This window comes from Aythya marila, assembly GCF_965140915.1.
Source record: "Aythya marila genome assembly, chromosome: 5".
In the NCBI taxonomy this organism is placed as follows: domain Eukaryota; kingdom Metazoa; phylum Chordata; class Aves; order Anseriformes; family Anatidae; genus Aythya; species Aythya marila.
Window position 1 is genome coordinate 62,922,319 of NC_139046.1, and position 22,481 is coordinate 62,944,799.

Here is a 22,481-nt window from a genome sequence, read left to right on the forward strand (position 1 = left end):
CTCTGACTGCAAGAGAAGAACTGTATCTATTTGTGCAGGTAATAAAATATTAAAATATAGAAAAGATTTCTTCAGAAATCGAAATACGTAAAATCTGTCAATATGGTCTTCTTTGCAATTCTACTTTCTAGTCCTGTTCCAGCTGAGCCAGCTGATGCTTGGGCATGAAGGTGCCAAAAATGCAGATGATACCAGCTGGGACAGGGAGGGGAACAGCTGACTTACTGAAGCAGTCCTGTCCTGATCACAGAAATGGACTCTGTCAGGAACCTCATCGTGTTCAACGAAGGCAAATGCAACTCCCTGGCCCGCGGGACTCCAAGTTTTAACTAGGAAATACATTTCAGCATCTAGGACATTACTGTGTCCTGTTTCGCATGAGTTCTAGACTATAGAAGTTGAAGTAATAAGAAACACACATCACTGATTTGCTCTGCTATGTAAAAGTACAAGTTCTAGAGTAAACTTGCAGATGTTTTTACTGAATAAAACTGTTTAAAAATACTTCAAGCCTAAAAAGATACTAAAGTAAGTATGTAGACAGCCCATTTTCTTTTCAGACAGCTTTACTATAATTCACACACACACACGAACTCTGACAAACTAGCTAAAACTAGTTGAATTACCAGATACTTTTCCAATATACAGCTTTTCCCCAAACAAACCACTAAAATTCCAAGGTTAAAAGTCCTACCATAAAATATGTCACTAAGTATGACACAGGAGCCTGACGTCCAAAGAAAGAAAGTTTTGTAAATTCAATAAATTTATATCAGTACCAGGAACTATTTCATACTTTTTTATACAGAATATCATCCCTTCTTTCTCTAAAAATCTACAATTGAAAAATATAGGAAAATGCCAACTGAAATGTTTTCAAAACAAAACTTCACTGTGGAAAAACACTATATCTCACCAAAAAGTCCCTCAAGTTCTCAGGAAAGTTCACATCAGTGTTTGCTCTCAGCACAATTACAACTGATATTTTCCTATTTCTACAACTCTAGACTTTTCACTAAAAATTAAGATTGGAAATATGCATCAGGAAGAGATGCATAAAATTGCACATGGATTGCCAACAAATTAACAATAAATGATTTCAAAGGAAATTCAAAATACTTGAATGCAAATAAATTCACCTTACAAACTCAAACTACTTAAGTAGTTTAAATTCAAATCAGACATGGATTTCTACAACATTTTTTCCTTTACTTACCAATGATTTAAATAAACTTTCCTTTGACCCCAAAGGTTTTTTCCCAAGACACATGGAAATGTAAAGCTACACTGAACTTCACAGGAATGGGAAGAATTTAGAATGGAAAGCACATGCCTTTTTTTTTTTTTTTTTTTTTAAAAAAAAAAAAAATCCTCAGTAAGGATTCTCTTCTCTTTATACCAATAGTCTTTAACTCTGTAAAGCCATCTGTGACAAGGTGGGATGCAGCTTTAATTCAGATATCTAGATGTAATACCACTGCAGAGTTCTTTGTTCTCATCACCAAGCTGGGCACATGTATTGCAGGCAAGATGGTACAGATCACAGGAGGGCCTGTGGAAGAAGGTGCCTCAGGAGGTCTAAGTCCAGCCTCCTGCTCAAAGTAGGCTAAACCCTGAATTTAGACCTGACTGCTCAGGGCTTTACCAAGTCAGTCTTGAAAGCCTTCAAGGATGGAGATTATTCAAAAATGGGATACCGTAAAATTAGTACTGATAGAACGTGCTTAATGGAACAGCTAGTAGATCAGGCAGTTACGTGTTACATTTAAAGTTACAGATGGAATTAGAAAATTTCTAAAATTCCACCTCTGAAATTTGATCTGTAGGAGCAATCACTTGCAAAGACTCAGTAAACACCTGAAAAAAATATCTTGCAGTGAGCCCTGATTTTATTTTTGTATATACATGTGTGTCTGTATGTACACATACATCATTTGTGTGTGTAAATACATACACATCCATTTACTTTAAGCAAATCAGTCATTTAAAACTATTTTAAATCTGGGGACAGAAAGATTTGAGAGCTCTCTTCACTTTTGAATATAGTGTATAATAAGGTGATGTCACCTCACCTTCTCAGCTGTAAGCTGAAAGAACAGTAAGTATGATGATGGTCAAATTGCAAACCTCCTACCAATAAAAATTCTCTTGCACACAAACAGATGACCTCTAATGTTGAGGCAATTATTTGTTTCTCACATCCACTGTATTTTGGCTTCTTTCCTAAAGGACTGCTATATTATATATACCCTTGAGTATCTCCTGCTTTTTCTTCAGGATAACCTCCCTCTCTGCATGCAAGATAAAAAAGGATGCTTATCCAACATATTAAGCAATGATTGTCAAAATATTATTCACAAGAAACAAGTAATAGCTTACCAACTGCTTAATTTCCCCCACCGTCATTATTTTTTAAACTGATTAGTGGGATAGGGTAAGAGACCAGGAGGAAGAAAGTTCAGGTGGTGGAAAGAGGCTGCAGCTGGACCACAGTGCAATTCCTTGTCTCCACTCCAGCATCCAATGCACCAGGCAGACTGCAGAGAATGTGACTGAGGGACTACAAGTGGTCGAGCCAAGGCAGCATTCCTTAGCTTCATTACTCTCAGTTGTAGTAGGAAGTTATGTATCTCAGCATAAAGAAAACAGAAAGGTACTTTTAACCAAAAGTGTAATAATAAAGGTGGTTAAATATTACCATCTCTCACATAAAAGCAGTAAAAAATAAATTCATAAAAAAATCCCTGGACTTGCAAATCATACATTGTATAATGCTCTTCCTGAAGTGAAATCACAGAATACGTTTAAGTACTTAAAATACATCTTTGTGCAACATTAAGAATTAACAGAGACTTTTACTTCAGAGTAAAGGGAAAAAAAGAAAAGGAAAATTGACTGAAGCACTGCTTTTTTTGTGACTGCTCAATCTAGTATCCGCTAGATAGTATCTTCCAGTATCAGATTCCAGTATTTGCTGGAGCCAGATACTTGTGGTTTCTTCATGCAACTGATGTGAACCAGCTTCTACTGGTTATTCTAACAGATGGGTTCTTCAATGTCAATTCACTTCAACAAGGACAGTCCGGAGCGCCAAGGGTTAGATACTCAAAATGAGACAGCAAAAATAACTTCAGATGCTAAATACTTCACTAAATATTTTCCTTTAATCCCAACATCAAAACAAAACACTAAGGCACAACACAATAAAATGTTATAGTCATGCATGCTTGCACTACGTTCTATACAAATGTGCAAGCAGAACTCATTACCAACTTGCATGAGGCCTTCTAAGTCTAAACTTGCAAAACTAATGTTAGAAATCATATACAGAGGAAGTTATCATATTATCAAATGTTAAAGGTTAGGAAAAATTAAAGTGTTCATATTTATGCATAATCCTAATGTCTCATCTAAACTAATTATTTCCAGAGACAGCAGGTTGTTAGTTTTTTGTGTTTGTTTTTTTTCCCTAATATAAAAATAGATTTCTTAGTAAAGGAAAATCTCAAAAAAATGAATAAAAAAGGAATATAGCCAGCTAAAAAGAGAAAAAAAATCTAAGAAAAATATTCTGTTTCATCATTTCCACTAAGTCCACACAAAAGTACTCACAAATTGTTGTGGAAATGTATGTCAACATTTAATGGACTTTAACAAGCTTCTTGCCCCTCTCCTCAACAAAGTATTACACAAAGCTTGTTCCTAAATTCTGTTTAAGATCATGACTAATTTGATTTAAAATATGGCAAAGACTGCATTACTAAAAGGGGAATACATTCTTGTATTCTTTAAAGTGAATAACCTGTACTGAGATAGCCAGTATATGTAAGACAAAAGTTACTAAGCATCACTCCACGCATTTTTGCTTAGTTTCAATTTAAACTATGAAAATACTTATACACAGGCATTTTAAAAGCCACCATAGAAATGCAATGAAGCTCTGGAAGTCACCCTCTCTTTCACTATCCAGAAATTCTAAAAATATATATATTTGAAAAAACTGATTATTTATATGAATATATGTAAAATAAAAACAATCACACTGACTAAACTCATCTCTAATTACGACCCATGGCGCTTCCAAGGATTAGGTTCATGACCTCAAGCATTATAATTCTTTTCTAGATTAGATCATTAGTAATGTTTACTATAACAGAAAATATCACTTGAGAATTGCAGTCCTGTGCAAAATTTATGGGATATAGCATTGGAATTGGAGCCTGAATTTTTTTATTTTTTATTTAAAAAAAGAAAAAAAGTCCACAAGTGCCACAAGTAAGGTAAGGTGTTCTGTAAGTACTGGTATAGCTGTTAAGTAAAATCTTTTCATTTTCCTATCAAAGTAAAGCCAGTCAGTATAACATTGATTGAAAAATCAAGACTAGTCTAATTCATGGGTCTCAGTAATACCCACTTTGGTCAAGACTGGAGGATGTGTGGCTTTAATCCTTCTCCCTCCTAGTGAGAGGAGCATCCGAGCATCTTATTCAGGTTCCTCAGCGAAGATGACTGACCTGAATTGTTTTCTCTCTTCAAGTCTGACTCTCACAAAAGGGAAGAAAGGGACTTAATCAGGAAAATTCAACACTTACAGCCCCTGACATTCAAGTCAATTGCAGGAAGACAAACACATATATATTCTTCTGCTTCAATATGTTGGTTGGTTTCAGACATACCTATTGTAGGGGGCTTTCCTTCCCCCCTGCTTAGGACGTCATATAGAATATGTTCAAGGACCACTTCCAATAATGTGACTCTGGTAAACAAGTCGTACACACAAAAACAAATATACTGTTTGCATTTTTATTTCTTTACTGTGCAGTGAAAATATACACAAATTAATTTCAAAGAGGAAATAATCGCAAACAGGAGATTTGTTATGGAAATTTCAAAACAGTTCACCGCAAGGAAAATTCAAGCAGTGATAAACACCACGAGCTTCAAAGCTCTGTTCCAAATGAACACGAGCAAGCTGGCCACGTGCTTTCATGAAAGCACACTCTTGGCAACTTGGTTGGAAATTTCAGAGTCAAAATGCTTGTTTGGTAAAACTCATTAAAAGCATTCTTCTCAACTTTTAAACATTTATTAGATGTTCTTGCATCAAATATCAATTGAAAAGAAAAATTTGACAGTAAGTATGAAAAAGCTGAAAGATCAGCACCCAGACTAACCAATTTGTCTTCCTTCCTCCTGTCACATCCCAAGCCACAAGGAGGTGGCCCATGCAGCTCCCTTGTTGAGCTAGGCCCAAGGCACTGCCCCTCCAAATATGATGCAGCTGCTTCTCTGCCAGGAAAGCAGCAGGCCCTTCAGGCCAGGCTGGGCCAACAAAGCAGCACAAAACAATCTCGTAGCAATGATCCCAGGTTGTAGGACAAGCAGACTCCAAAGCCAGGGGAGTGGGAATATAACAAATAACAGCAATAACATGTAGCAGCTTTGTTTGTGGCATGTCATTGTGACAAAACTCACAAAGATTTGACCAGCCCCAAAAAACAGTGATGAGTTTGTGAAGTCTACTGATGTCAGAGCACATTACATGAGATGCCCATGGAATCCTATTCTAAAGGATCTGACAGTCTACGTATTTTCAGAAAAGCTGATTTTCCTGCTATCATACAGCAACCAGACTTATTTTTTGATAACAGTAGGAATGTCAAAAACAAAACAAAACAAAAAACTCATCCCAGTTGAGGAAAGTAAAAATGAGCACAAACTCTCCAACACTGGCAAATGAAGTGTAAAATTACCAACAGAGCTAATCAACAAATCTGGTGGTGAAGCTTGCTGAGGAATAAAATAAAAAGCATACTGACTAATGAAAAGATTTCAAAATACATCACAAGTATAAAGTTTGTAAAAACTGGTAAGAAGAGTGGATGACTAAAGGAAAGATGATCGCTCAAGAAAGCCTTAGCTAGAACCCCCCCAAAACAGTAAGAATTTTCTATATTCAGAAATAGTGGGGAGATGTCTGGGGAAGCTCCCACAACAAACCTGTATTTTGGAGCAAAAGATATCTATTTCAGAAAACAAAAACTAAATTCAAATCAAATCACCAGGAATGGGGAGAGTGGTATTCCAAGAGTTCCAAATGAACAAAACACAAAGTTAGTTATTGATCACAGTTTTCACTTCCTACTACCAATTGCTTAAAATTAGACCAGCATATGCCATTATATATAAAAAGAAGCAACAGTGTGCCATCTCATGATACCTTGCATGCCTTCCCAAACTACCTAGTGCCAATTCTTGATCGTTTTTGGACAATATACCTGACAGACTTCTCTTCTGATCCTGGATATCCATTGCTGTTCAGTGCAATTATTCCAGGAGTCTCACAAACGCAAAACTTTCCTTACAGCACTTTCCCATAAACCTTGTTTGACCTATGGAAAGTAGCTCAGCTTCTTTGTAGCATAATGTTCCTAGTTGTGGCAGAATTAATATATCTACACTCACTTACCTGTTACACTGCTAAAACTGATGTTTAAAACACAGATTTCCAACATTGATATGGGCCCTGTAGCAATAAAGCACATAATAAAAAATAGAAATAGAAGGAAAAAATAGGGAAATAGAAGGTTCTGCTTGTATATCTAGTAAGAACTTTGCAAAAAGCCGACTACAGTTTCTACAACTTGAAATTTAAACAAGTCACCCTAACACTGTCTCAGTAGAACGACAGCACACATCTTTTCTGTACTCTCTCCTATGGGGTCTGATATAACTTAGTTCTCCCTGCTATATAACTTAGTCCTCCCTGTTCACCTCTTTCTAGATAGAAGCTACAGTTGTGTGGTCTTCTCTTATACTGGATCAATTCTGGCATAGAGAGCAATTCCAATCCCACACCTCAAAGGAAAAAAACCTAAGGCAGAGAATAAATGGTATTAAAACAAAATGCTAAATAACTCAGAGTTAGGATCAATCCATTTATACTTCATACAGTGTAAGACACAAAATACTAGAAAACCAAGATTGAAAAGGTATGTTTTCTGCCACCCTTAAAATTGATAATTGGAAGAGCTAAGAGCCATTAAGTTTATTTCTTTGAATACTCTTCAGAAACCACGACTAAGTTCAATCCCTTTTTTCAATTTAATTACGGATTCCACTGCAGCACTGCTTTTGCAACCCACATGCAAGTATCATCCATAATAGGTAAAATAATGTACATAAATATCCTATTACCCAACTCATCACAGTAAATTAATACTTTAAAAGGAAAGCTTATAAGCTTATCATATTTAAGCAGTAAGGCAGAATAGGGTGTGCATATGCTGTAATAATGACACACCTTAATAGTTAATAATACATGAAGTATGTCACTATTATCCCATACTACACACCCTAAAATGCTTCAGTACAGATCACATCTATGCATTTAACAAATTAACTGAGGATACTTAGAATAGGTGCCTACTTACAGGGTGATAATCTCAAAAGGTTTCATCAGAAAAAAAGGAAAAAAAAAAAAAAAAAAACACATAAAACATGACAAAGAATGTTCCTGCTTGGGTAACCATTTTAACAAAATTGTTTTTACTACCATCAAATTACAAACAGAAGAAAAAACTTTAAAAATTACTTATGTAATGCACTCATAGTTCCTACAAAAAAAAGTTAAAAAAAAAAAAAAATGAATGAAGAGTACAGGGAAATCTCTTATTTTCTGCAACTCTGAAGAATTCTTGCAAGCTTAAAGGTGAGTTTTGAAAGATGTGCAGCTAAAAAAAACCTTTAAGCAGGCTCAGTTTCTTTGGTTAAACTGTATCTGCCTTTCAATTTTAACAAACTAAGAAGCAATTTAATAAAATTGGCCCTCTTCAATTTCCTCTATTAACTCAGTTTGAACTCAGAAACTGAAGAGTTAAGTGGTTTTAGCTGAACTCTTCCACAATACCACCATACTGCTTGCAGTCTAAAGCCAATGTCAGCACAAGACCAGATATTGTTTTATTTTCCTTAATTGTTAATTGTTAATCCTTTATTGTTAATATTTATTCACCTTGGAATTAAACTTGAACATCTGGGAAAATGTATTATTGAACACTTAACTGAAAAGTAACTACTCGACCTTTTCCACACCAAGTACAAAAAAAAGTATGTTTGTAGCAGGCCAGAATAAACAAAATTGAACATTGATATGCCTTCATTTTAAACTCAATTGAAACGTACTGAAATATTCATTAACCACATATGATTCCATAGAATTTATGACTACTATATGATTTCTCGGGCATACTGAAAATAACTCAACCACTTATTTTCTTCATCTGAGGCATACTATTACAAAAAACTAACATCTAAAATGCCTCAAGCCTAATCAGTCTTGACAAGAAGATTGTTATTTAATGTATCTCTGTTCATTTTATATCTCTTCAGTTATATAAATTGGAAACTGTTTCCCATTTCATGTCAAATTTACACAGTTGTATTACCCAAGAACAAAGAAAACAGTAGGTATTTATTTATTACAATATTCCAAAACAGTTTTCCAACTACACAATTGGAAATGCTGCTAATCTTTTAGATTAAAGACATTCAAACATGAAATGACCAGAACATTTTAAGTAATACTACTGATCAAAGTGGAACAAGAAACAAATCTTGAATTTTAAAACAGAAAGCTCTGTTTGTGCACTCATGTAAACAATTTAGCAACAACTGATTTTTCTATGCAATTTTTGTTTCTCGGGGTAAATACAGCTTGCTGTGGATGCTTAAAAGCTTCTAATACAGAAGTTACTGCTGCTAAAACATCTTGGTCATACCAGCAAGATGCCTAAATCTGGGGGAGGAAAATGTACTCTCCTCCCACCACACCCCACACCCCTTTTCAAGAGGTCTTGCCCATTTCTCTATTATTTGAGAGGCAGAGATCAAATTCAATATACACGACGTGAAACTGATATGAAAATGGTCTAACAAATCTTAAAAATTGCAAATGCCAACAAGTCTCTACAAGTATATTACTGGTCTAGAATGAAGGAAAATCATTGTGAAATAAGCTTTTCTGGTATGCAGTTATAGCAAATAATCATGAGGTGATGCCGAGAAGCAGACAAATCTGGAATTCAAAGAATGTTAAAAAATACTGAGGTCACAAATGCACTCTGTAACTTTAGTACCTACTTCTTATCCCACTATTTTGGTATTAAATCTAATTCGTTATTCATTCAAAACTTAGAAGCCATTACTTTAATGAACATCTCTCTTCTACATGCTGTAGGGTTACAGCTTTACAACTTTTACAGCTGAAAAATGAACAGAGGATGATCTTGTATATACCATTTGGAGAAGTGGACTTGTGCTAGCTTTCACAATATTACATTATAAAGTAGATTTTTGTAGTAAATTACAAAAGTAGATACCCTCTCTTAGACTGAATTTGTATTTTTTAGAAGAATTAATTGTTTCCTGAGCTCCCAAGTGAGCCTAAGATAAAGCAACAGAATCATAATTTAATTGGGCATTTTTAATACTAACATCATATTTGCTCAATTAAAATCCAATGTGTAGACTGGCACAGTATATTGCAAAGTGATCACATACTCTGAGTTTGCCCCATCACAGTTTATTTAGAGAGACGCTACCATGGGCTTGAATTTAATTACCTTTACTTAGGTAAAGGACTTAACTGTTAAATTCTGAAATCACGGAAGTAAAAAAGCAGGAAGCCAGCTTTTACATTAACTCCTCACAATTTATTACTGAATAACAACAGGAATATTAGCAGCTTGGTAAGTAGACCATTTTACAGGGGGAGGGATGTATTATTGCCCACTATTTATTGCATTGTTTTATTCCTAATTTTATGCATATATTGGTTGCTTTAGTGAATGTAACTTTGCAAAGACTCATGTCAGAACATGTGTTCTTTCAACAGAAAAAGAACAAAGACATTTTTGACTTGAGGAAAACTGAAAACCTATTAAGTAACTGAGTGTGATCTATTTTTTATATCTCCTTTTGTTGACATAAATAAAAGATGGTTTCTCATTAAGAAACCAGCCAGTGCAAGAAAAAGATGAGCAACAGTTTTAGGACATCTTTATGACAAAATCTAGACAGAATAGTTGCTTCAAAAAGAACAATAGTACCTTCGTTTGATACACAAATCAAAGAATATGGGGAAAAAATCACTTCAGGAACGCCATATAATGATCAAGTTTCTGTTTTAAATATGCAGAGGATTTTTGGTTTGGGGTTTTGTTCTTCTTTTTTGTTCTTCCCCCCCCCCCCGATGTAACGCAAAATGGAGATCAGTACTGCAGTATTTTAATATTATGGAAACATGCAGAGCATGCAGATACATAAATATAATGTATGCAGATACATAAATAAAGGAATCGGGTAACGGTAAGAGTTAGATCAAAACACAGATTGTTTGATTATGGACACTTGCACGTGTCCACAGAGAAGGTGAGGTGAAACGTGATGTCCTATCTCCTATATCTTCTCAACTTGCATTAGGAATAACAAGATTTGCCATATACTGCCAGGGAAGCCCTACCCTTGAGTTCCAAAAGTCATTCAAAAGAAGATTTGGGTACCATTGTTCCTCCCCTTTGTCTAGGTTCACTCTGCAGCTCTGATTTACTAAGTTGCAAGCTGAGAAAGAACTGCAAACCTTAAAGAGATCACCATACAAATAACACTGACTTCAGCTGAAGTCTGAACTGCCTTATCTCCAAACCTGTGAAAGCTGAAGATTCAGAGAACCATACTATATACCGGTTCAAATGCTTAATTTATTGCTCTACTGTTGATACAGAAATAAATTATCTTCTAGTTTATCCTAGTGTCCATTACAGCTAAATAAATGCACCTCATCAAACAATCCTTTGACAGCAAATCCCTGAAGAACCTAAAGACTCTGTAACTAAACACAGGTCAGATAGGTCTCTTTTAGCAACACTAAATAAGGCCATATCACTTTACAGATCAAACCGTATCATTAACACACTCATCTTAGAAATCCACCACTTCTAAGGGGGTTGTCCTACACTGTTTTGTATCTGACATTCACAACCCAATGAAGGTAGAAGAAAAGTTAGTGCTAGGAAAAGCTCAGGTAAACTAATAACAAAATTACAGGTTCTACAATATTGATTTGAGACTCAAAATTCACTATTAAGAAGCCATGCTTATGGCTTCACTCGTACTTTACTATGATCAAAAGTGAACTCCATAAAATTAGCTTATCAACTTTTACTTAAAATAAGGAGCTATCTTCATTATTCTTGCAGCTATTTACCAAATCCTACTGAAATAAACACTTCATTATAAATGTGCATATAGATCCCAGAGGTTAGACCGTACCAGAAATTAGTACAGAATAATATAGGAGGAAGGCCATCTAAATAGCTTAGCTTCTTTTAAATCTTCAAACCTACAAGTTAATTCATAAGGTTGTCCTTTTTCTATCTACAAATACCAGATTCTGTAAGTTGTGAGGTAATGGACAAAACAGAACTAGAGTATAAAATGCCGTACAATAAAACTGAAAGATCTGTACACGTTTTTGCCAATTCCATGCAATTATTCAAAAGCTGGCACCTACGTGCCATACTGAAATAGTACTAAGTAGTCTTTGCTTTATAACCGAACAAACCAATGTCACCAGCCTCAGGATTTTTAAGTATCAAAAGCAGTCGAATTCAAGTTAGTGGAGGTACTTTTGAAAGAAAAAAAAAAAAAAAAAAAAGGAAAAAGAAATAAGCCTCCAAGTCCTTTCCCTAGGGCTCTACATGGCACAGTCTCTGTGAGGCGCTGAACAGCTCAAGTCAGCTTTCTCCCCAAGTCTGCACAGGTAAAGGTGTCATGTGTACATTTAGAGCACTCAACTGCTCTGCCCTGTCTAGAAATTAAAACCAGGGGTTAAATAAATTGGGAACAGTAAAAAGTCTCTGTACAAATACCGGTTTGGCTTCTAATTGAATAATACAAGGGCTAACAGTGAGCTGCAGCACACAGAATACGCCAAATTGGAAAGTCTTTCAACTACTTAAAATCTGTCACTTGCTTTAATTATTTTTTAAATGAACACAACTGAAATACACCTTTTATAACACAATATAAATAATCACTCACACCGTATAAAGGTACCACAAACATTTTTGAAGTTGAAGAAGCCAATCTTTAAAATTGCCCAAATGATTTAAGTCAGAAGAAACCTGCATCAAATGTAACAGAATTGACATAAAAAGTTAAAATTAAAAAGTTGATCAAACTGAGAGAAGGATCCCAATTTATAAGTACTATGGATTAGAAACTCTTAGAACCAACACAATCAGTTTTAACAAAATACAATCCATTACAAAAATTATTTAGAAAAACATAAAGTAAGGTTATTTTCCATTACTCTGTTTTCTTGAACTATTAGAAAACATTCCAAACTGATTTATATTCATATGAATCAACTTCACAGATAAATTATTTTTGGATTTCCAGAACACATTCAATGACCCAGTTCAAATTTCACAATCTTGTATTCAGCCCAATAAGACTGTATTTGATTAGATGCACATTATCTGCCTCTCTGCTCCTCCACAAAACCCTAGAAAGGACAGCTCTGTGACAACTGAATATATAGTTATGAATTCAGCAGACAAGTCTTGCTTTCTGTCTCTCTCTGAAATCACACAAATTCTCAGCTCACTGTACAAACACACAGGGGAAAAAAAAATACAAACAGAAATTTCAGTCCAAAGATGCAAAAATTACAGCATGTCAAGCTTTAAAAAAATAATAAAAAAATCCAATTTCTTACAAGACATGCAAATTTTAAACAACAAGTTGTTACGTGATTCTGAGGCATTTCACTTCAATGTCCTGCTGTATTGTCACATTTTTCTAATTTTAATTTTCTATCTTCCTATGAGATAGGTACAGGAACCTGATCTGACAGTGACAAAAAGAATTCTGGCCAGCAAGGAAAAAGTTCTAGAGGAAACACCTGCTTGTTACCACTGCCCCTCTCTGCAGAGGGAGCAAACAAGCAGATGGACAGAGATCCAAAGCCTCCAGATTAACAAATCAAAAAAGAACCTCAGAATGCAGGCTACTCTGCTTTCATGCCTCACTATTAACCTCACAGAAGTCATTCCTCCCAGATATTTTCTGAGATCAAAAATGAATACTGACCAAAATTTTTATTATAAGCTCTATTTAAATGTTTCCTACTATTTACACTACATTTTCTTTGCTATAGTATCCATATGCTATTACTCACCTTATTTTCAAAAAATAAGGACAACAGTTCATTCTCTTCCCTTCTGCAGTAGTCTCTTACTTATCTGAAGTCTTCTTATATCCAACCTGGCCAACTCAGAGCAGCATTCACTTTTTCAAAAAGTTAAACTTCCTTGGTTTGTGATTAGCTCAACATGCACAACACTCTTGTTTGCAAAAACAAAGGACGAGGAAATGCTGACACCTGTATACCACTTAGACAAGGTCAAGTGCATACAGCACAAGAAGCAGATGGAAAACAGGACTTACATGTAACAACAGATCTGGATGTTAGAGTGCACGTAAATACATCAGCATTCATTTCTGTGTACTTGGGACTACATCAGAATCATCCTGTGAACACAGTATGTCCAAACAGGTGTTCCCTCAATATTTTAACTGTTTTTTACTGAAAGTGCTGCCTGTGTTATGGTGCGTTCCTTGTTTATTTGGTTTTTACAGTTTGTTGACAAATGAAAAAAATGGATCAAACATTTTCATTGCATCTTTTCATGGTATTTTGTCAAGTAGGACCAAGTTTTGCTACACAAGGACTACTTGCAAGTCCTTAGATTTCAATATCAAATTACTTTACCCCGCTAATCTACAAAATCCAGAAGTTACAGTCCAATCAGTAAGAGTAGTGGGATTCTAAAACCTGAATATAACTATTTTACAGCACAGCAGAGACACTGCTGTAAAACACAACACATTTATGGCACTGTAAGATTTCCACTGGAGGCTAACATAGACAAGTTAAAGGAATATAAACTGAGTCCATAATAAAACTCCAATAAAAATGTTAGCTGTACTTTTGTGATCATCTGTTTTCTACTACACTGCTGAAAGCACCAGTGCTGCAAGACAATGAGAAGGAAAGAAAACTGCAATGCATTTAGAAATACTACCTTAAGTTCTGTGATGTAGTTGTTCATTAAATAATTATATACACAATGATTTTTGAAAGCTAAAAAAAAAAATCTGAGAGGAAAGAGGGAAAAAAAAAATCAAAACCAAAATATCTAGAGCTGATAAAGTTCACTGAAGGTTAAGCAGACACTGCAGACAAGCCTTTATTCAGGTTCTTAAAAGCATTAATGTTGCAGAAAAATTGGCCTGCAGATCAGTGAGTTAAGACTGAAGCATTTAAAGATTAACCCCCTTAAAACTTTAATCACTTCAGGCTGTAGCTGGCTCATTTGCAACCCAGTTTCTCCCTTATGCCTTATTTAAAATATAGGTAAAATGTTCAGGTATCAGATTTTTTTTTTTTTTTTTTTTTTTTTCAGAAAACAAGCATTATACCAAAGCAGTAAAACAAAAATAACACTAAATGATTAGCACTTGAATTTTAAGAGTATCTCTTCTGTAGCAATGTCTAATGATTCTATGATTTTCAGAGACACTCTGTCGTAAATCTCTAGAAGTTTAGGCAATCGCTACTTTAAGATCTGTTTTACCTTAAAATGTCTTCAATTGACTGATAGCAACTCTGTTTTACATCACAACCATGAAGACAAATTAGGTGGTTGATTTTTTGTTTTTGTTTGTTTCTTTGTTTTGATTTGATAGCTTTCTTCTCCCCTGTCCCCGCTGTGAAGCTCTAACAGCATTGTGTATCTGCGTAAGATCTCAGAGGTATAGCTGCTAGTCACTCTTAAGAACTGTACATCCTTGTGAAGTAGAAAGCTGTACAGGACTCCAAAGATGGTTTTGTCAAAAGATTGAGATCTTTTAGGTCAGTCAAAATTCAGACATGCTTTGAAAATTCAAAAACACCTTTCCTTACACTCATTTGATTATTTTTTTTTCTCATATTCCAAGTCTCAGGTTAGTTGGAATCTGGCAGCTGAATCCAGTACTTCATAAAAGACATATTTCATGTACAGTTAAGAGCTCATATCTGAAGCTGCTTAAACATCTAGAAATGCTGAAATCAACACCAGTGCATAGTATGCTCATACCAACATCAACTCCTCCTCTAAGAGGAGGCAAGCATCCTGCTTGCTCTCAAGGGAATGCACACAGTCTTTCTTCAGAAGCATTTTTCTTTGCATCATAATGCGTGTAATGCCTTTCTCCAAAGGAAAAAAGTATATAAATTTTTTATAATTTAAATTATAAGATGTAATTGTAAGTAGTTATTTGGATAGGCTATTGGCTTGTATAGAAATGTATGTTCAGTTGTCTACTTGCCTATGTCTGAAATTAAAATTATGAATAACTGATAGCTCTACTAACGGTTAGGGAAATTTTCTTCCCTTTACTCACAAACTGCAAATATACTGTATCCAATTTTAGACAATGAATCTATTTCCAAGTGTAACTTTCATTGGCCTAATTAGCATTATCCTCCTAACTCTGAGTAATGCAAATGACATGCAGTTTAGGTAATTTAGCCCTCTGACCAAAACAAGTATACACGGTGACACTGCACACCAAGGTATGCAAGTATACATTGTAACACTACATATCAAAGCTTCCTTCTTTGATGTATTACTAATTAAGATGACTAGAAAGGTTTATAACAGAATTAAAATTGGCTTATAAATAAGAAAAATATGCAGAAATGTAAAGCCAACTGATGCAAACATACGCTCTCAAAGATTCTTTCTACAAGAGAGAACAAGTTTGACCATGCTAATATAAAGCCCATGTCTCTCTCTCTTGATTTTAGAGTTATTTTTAAACTTAAGGTCTATTTGTGTAAAGCTGAAACAACTTCTCCAAAACAAATTATGGCGAAGGATACCTGAACATATGTACCGTTAGGTCATTTTATGAGATGCAGACAGGTAGAAGCTCTATTAAAAACACACCGACCAAGACCTGTTGAATACTGTCATAGCTTTGCTCACTTACCAGTGACAAGAAGAAACCATAAAATTTATCTACCAAGATAAATTCAAACTCTTGACTTCAATAAAATTTCTTAAAGTGTATTTCTGTTGAATTTTGGACAATGTGTTTATTTCAGAATTTACGCTTATGTTAAACAAAACCAGGATGTTTCTAACACACAGCACATATAAAAATAGAAACAGTTTAAGTAACACTCTTGATACTTCATATGAATATACACGCACCAAATGTAATACACTTCAGGAAAGTTTAAACTGCAGTTACGTTTTATAGCAACCCAATTTTCACCATATCTATGTCAAATTAACTGAACGACAAATACAGTGAATGAACAACTCTGTTTTCTACATTGACTTTATTCAGGTCTCAGAAATCCGGCCAAACTGGAGTCACTTGGGGGTATATGCAGGGTTGTGGGGACAGAAGAGCCCTCCATATCTTGGAGGATTTTGTCTATTAGTTTTTGGGTGAGCTTGGGCAAACTGCATCTCCACAAGCTGTGCTGATCACTAGGGTTCTAAAAGGGCATTTTCCATGTTAAAGTACTAAAACTTGGGGAGTGAGTAGGGGCATAGGTCTTCTCTGAGATTTCTGTGCCCCTTGTTTCAAAGAATACCATTAACAACATGAATGGAAAAGGTATTAAATCACATCATCCATTAGCTGCCATGATGAATTATCTGATTTGACGTACATTATTTGTCCAAGTAACTTAGACATTCAGTGTCCAACCTCACAAATAATACACTGCATAAAACACCCGGGGAGGTGGGGGATGACCACAATTATCAGTCAACAGTCTCAATGATTCATGGTAGAAGAACTAGCTTAAACCTCAAAAATAAAATTCCTCCTTCAACCCTAACATTAGACATGAAAAGCTTTGACCTTTTTTTCCCTTCATGAAAACACAGTGGATAACACTTTATTTTTTTAATACAAGCCATTGTTGTTTTGTTTTGGTTTTCATTTCCCATTTAGAGAAACCATGCAATTCCACAAAGATCCTTCATTCAAAGGGCAGGAAACACACTTAACGGATTTTAACTCAAATTCTTCATAGAACTAAGTACTATTCATAAAAATGTCTACCTTCTTTCTCAAACATTGTTGTCAACTATTCTGTTTTTACCTTCTTTCTCCTTTTTTTCCAGGTTTGCCTGTTAGCAACTTGATGATATTAATGTTGTCCTTAAGAGGACAAGCAGAAAGTTGTAACACAGTGTTTCTTCGTTCCTTTCTACCAATGCTGATTCATGCTACACTTAGCCAAAAACTTGAACATAACATCCTGCCAGTATCTGACTCTCACAAATGATTTACTTTAGTACATGACCTTTGCAATATCTCTTCAATCTTAATTAAATAAAATTTTATTACCAAGTTTGGATAGCAATTCAAAACTTGAATAATTGTACAGACTAGCGGAACAGATGTCCTTAACTTTTAGGTAGCTAGATTTTGTTTTACTTGGGAACTTTAAATCATCAAAGACTTTGCTTACTGAGTCATTTGGGTACAGATACAGTATGAAGTAGCTTCACTGCTTTAAGTAAAACTGTGCTCGTTTATTTCAAAACATCATTGTAAACGAGCTGTGTTACTTTGAAATTGGTAATTTATGATAAAAAAAAAAAAAAACACCTTAGTATGCTTCAGATGCTTGCAGTTGTTTAAGGCAAGATCACACCACCTAGTTCAACCGTAGTGGTTGAACATAGTTCAACCACAGTGGTTTAGAAATGAACAAAAAACGCCTAGGCCTTATTTTTCTTCTAAAGATCTGCAAGTGTGTGTACTGTGTAAAACACTCACTTATCTGAACTCGGTACTCATTGAGCATACACTGGCTAGGCATGTACTAAGACGACAGCTCCCAGCCAAAGTAAACAACAATTGCTATACATAGTGGTATAATGTTGTAACAGTAGTAGAAATACTCCAGAGAAAGCAGGAGCTTCCATTGTTTCAGCACAGCACTACATTGCTAAATGTAGTATTATGCAAGTGTACCACAAGCACTGTAACTATCCATCACGTGCATCGGAAATAATGCTTACACCAGTAATTAATGTATGACATTCCCCCAGAACATAAGGATTGTGCTTGACTATGAAGAAACTTAAACCACAGCCAGAAACTTAAAACGAGCAGCCAGTCGTGTACACCAGCACACAATGAACACAAACCTCTACCATATAAGAGCAGGCGCAAGCATTAAACACCAAGATGCCCTTTCCTCCTTACACAGGAGAAGACATAACCAAAGGCATGACTCTGTGAGCTAGCTAAACAGCACGTGAAAGGTATCATATCAATAAAAGCTCGCTATGTCTGCTATATCTGTGTAATAAGTTTAATGAAGCATCAGTGCCTTTGTCCTCTGCAGCCGATTTTGTCCTGCAGTGCAAAGACTTCTATTGCAACACTTCCTACAGGCCATCTCCTTCCCTAGCTCATCCTGTCCCAGAAGTTCCTAAGTTCACAGCAGTAAGTTTCACTCTGACTTCTCAGAAACCTAATTTGCAGTGTATGACCACATATTTCATTTCTCTGCAGGACTTCTTAGGGGCGTGTACCTAATGAATGCCTGACCTCGATGAATAAGATAAACCTACACATTGCATCTCACATCATCAGACCAAGGGAAGGAAAGAATGAATTATCACAAGGAGTATTTAAAATAGATCACCATATGCCAGTCTTGTTCAGCACAGTTTTCCTTAGCACTCCTTACGCTATCTGTTCAGGACAGAGTACTGGGTAAAGACCAACCATTATAATGAAGCCAATTAATCATGATGTTATTTTTATTTATTTATTTTACAGTATACAATTACACATTTTTATTTATTTGAAAATCATTTGAAAAGTCATCTGCAATCTGAAGGATGCTTTTAAAAAATGTAGTCAATGATAAACTTATTGACGCAAACCAAACATAAATACACTGTAACTTTGCAGCAGACTTACTGTATTCTAGGAATACCAACTTACAAGTAAAGAACAGTAATAAATTATTATTCTAAAAGCCATTATCTATCCCCTTTACTCGCATAACTTGTCTCCATTTCCTGTCAAGATAAATAATATGTTATTGTGTGAAGGCAAACGCATCTTCTAACTACATGTTAAAGAAGTTCTAAAAATTAAGAAATGTAGTGCAAACTTACCAACTCTATTCCCTGTGGAAAAGGAGTATCTTCCCAGTCCTTCTGAGGAAATCTTTGTATTATTTTTCCCAAACCTTCTGCTGGGCCTGCTGAAAAATAAATTCAATTACTAAAAGATAAAGTTCAAATACAAACTGGTGAAATTTCAACTGCCATAAGTTTTAGAATATTTTCAGAATATACCAATACTAGCAGCCCAAGAAGCTAAACAGACTCCTCAAACGTGTCTTGAAGTCACACAATAAATATAATCCTAATATTCTCCAGTAGCAACATGAGGAGTTGCTATAGGAAATGAAGCTGCAAGCTACATCCAGCCTACAGCTGCCATGCATACTTACAGTGATAAATGATTTGGGGCTATTACAGGCTACAAACAGAAGTAAATTAAAATAAAAAATAATGGATGATCCATTATTAGAAAAATAAAAAAACAAAAATCAAACATTTGTCAAAAGGTCGTCTTCCAAAAAGATAAGTTCATAGGTTAAAAGTTCACACAGTTTACCTAGAACATTACAGTGCCCTGACATGAATCGGTTCATTTCCTAGGACATCAGCAATTTTCTGCACTAAAAAGAGTAGAGAAAAAATGCTTACTTCTACTACCTTTGCTCATCCAATTCTCTTGTTTTCCTTCTTTTTTTAAGATACAGTGCAATAGATACAAAGCCCTTCAGATAAGCCACAGATGTTCAACTGTTGTGTTCTGTTATCCTGAATGGTGCAGGAACACATGCACAAACATGGATCTGTGTGTTCCTCATGCTGGAACTGTTGGAGAACATCTTGAAAAGAGCCATAACCTTTCTTACTGAAGTTTAGCTCTGGGATACAGCACAATGTAATGTAGCAAAGCAAAAGTAAACTTACGTTAACCAATATGCCTTGGTGGTTTTTAGCTGGGACAGTTAATTATCTTTGTAGAGGTTCACACAATGCTGTGGCTTGGATTTTTGATGAAAACAGTGGTGATAACACACCTTGATCAGTTGTTGCAGAGCAGAACTTGCACAGAGTCTACGTCATTTCAGCAGCTGGTGCTGCTCTGCCCGCAAGCAAGCTGAGGGTGCACAAGGAGCTGGGAGGGGACGCAGCCAGGACAGTTGACCCTGACTGGCCAAAGGGGTGTCCCACAACATGTGGTGTCATGCTCAGCAATATCAGCTGGGGGAAAGGAGGAGGAAGGGGGAGGCATGTAGAGTGATGGTGTTTGTCTTCCCAAGAAACTGTTCTGTATGATGAGCGCTGCTCTCCTGGAAGCAGCTGAACAGCTGCCTGCCAATGGGAAGTAGCAAAGGATTCCTGGTTTTGCTTGGCTTGTGCACACAGCTCTTCCTTTACCTAGGAAACTCTTTACGGCAACCCAGTTAAGAGGAATCTTCAAAGAGTCACCAACATAAAGAAAGATCTGACTTAGAAATAACGTTTTGTGGAAGGACGCATGGATATATCAATGGCGGATTTTAAAGGGAAAATGTGGAAGTGAGTAGTTCTTCATCACAAGATACAACCATTGGAAGAAAGAAGTTTCCCATCAGATGTGAAGACAAGTAAAGAAAAAAAAAAAAAAAAAACACAAAGCACTTAATCCTTCCACAGAGATTTATGTCCTATGACAGAGATTTGCAGATCGCAGAATCACAAAACGGCTCGGGTTGGAAGGGACCTTAAAGATCATCTGGTTCCAACCCCTCTGCCATGGGCAGGGATGCCTCCCACCAGCCCAGGCTGCCCAAAGCCCCATCCAGCTTGGCCTTGAACACCTCCAGGGCTGGGGCATCCACAGCTTCTCTGGGCAGCCTGTGCCAGGGCCTCACCACCCTCTGAGTGAAGATTTTCCTCCGAATATCTAAACGGCCCCTCTTTTAGTTTAAAGACATTACCCCTTGTCCTACCGCTCCCTGATGAGTCCCTTTCCAGCTTTCTTGCAGGGCCCCTTAAGGTTGTGGAAGGTACCTAATAAGGATAAAAGGTACCTAAAATAGCATTTATCTTCAAGTGTGTTATATATTGCAAATATTTTTGAAGCTTGAATCTGCAGTTAAGCCTTCTGCTCTGCAGGAGGTCGGTGTGTGTGTTTAATATGGACTATCACTCTAAGTACTGTTCGGGAGGAATAGATTATGGGTATGCAAATACAAAACGAGCATCGCATTTACTCCAAGTGTTTAACCATGTGAGTAATGATAAAAAGGGCATCATCGGTGTCTTAGCTACACATCGGAAATAAGCGTGCCTGATCTGGATAAGGCAACAACTAATTTGCAGAAGGGAACGGCTGGGTAACAATTTCTGTAAACGTGTGCGCAGTAAGTACAAACCTAACAGAAGCATAACCTTTACGTGTCTCCTTTCCCTACTGCAGATGTCCAAATTAATTCATGTGTACCAGATCCAACTACAACTAGACCATCATCAAGCGCACCAACGGACTTAACTGCCTCTTCAGGCTCAGATTTAACTGAAAACGTCACGGCAGTGCCTAACGCAACTGAGACGGAACGGGCCTTGAAAAAGCTGAAATTTCAGGTGGTATGTGTAACCGAAACAATATTACCAACGGAGGAGACTACTACCAACACGCCAGGGGAATACTCACTTGACTCTCCCAACTACACTTCCCGTGCTGCCTTTAAGAACGATGGCGTTGTCTTTGGAGGTAAAGGCTATGGATGGTAGCTCTTCAGTTAGGAGAGCTGGTTAGTTATGTAGATGTTAGCAGGAAGACTGTTTACTGCTGGTCTTGCTTGCTACTCCAGTGTACAGTTTTTTTTACAGATCTCTGTTAAGGAAAAATCAAAAAATAGAACGGGAAGAAGGCACGCTTACATACATCATTTTGCCCTTTCAGTAATGCCTATGCCTTCAGCATGCATTTAGATGCATCCATCCCCTGGTGTCCTAGATTTTGTATGACATAAACTTTCCCTCTGAACTGAGACACTCTGCATTAGGTGGGCTTCAAAAGTGCCTATGTTGACATTGTGACAAACAGCAGTTCCCCACTCTGTACATTGTACAATTCACTTGGTTAAAATAGAGAAGGAAGTAACTCGGTAACCTCTGTCCCTCTCTCCGCTGCTTTCACTGGTTAAGTAACAACCTTTGCCCATTTTATCTAAGTAAAATAATAAAATAAGGTGATTAAGGTCTTCCAATGAAAGAATAAGTGCTAGATCCCTACCGCATTCCCTCCACTCT

At 36.2% G+C, this 22,481-nt stretch overlaps 1 protein-coding gene across 4 annotated transcripts in view; it reads right to left on the reverse strand.

The window, feature by feature from the left end:
* The window catches only part of SBF2 (SET binding factor 2), a 253,227-nt gene that overhangs the window by 185,439 nt on the left and 45,307 nt on the right, over window positions 1-22,481 (reverse strand). For 2 of the 4 annotated variants that reach the window (XM_082761347.1, XM_082761350.1), the window contains exon 2: window positions 19,278-19,363. In XM_082761347.1, coding sequence (XP_082617473.1) covers window positions 19,278-19,363 — 86 coding nt within the window. Of the gene's footprint in view, window positions 1-19,277; window positions 19,367-22,481 lie in introns of all 4 variants that reach the window. The other 2 variants (XM_082761346.1, XM_082761348.1) reach the window with 1 other exon arrangement.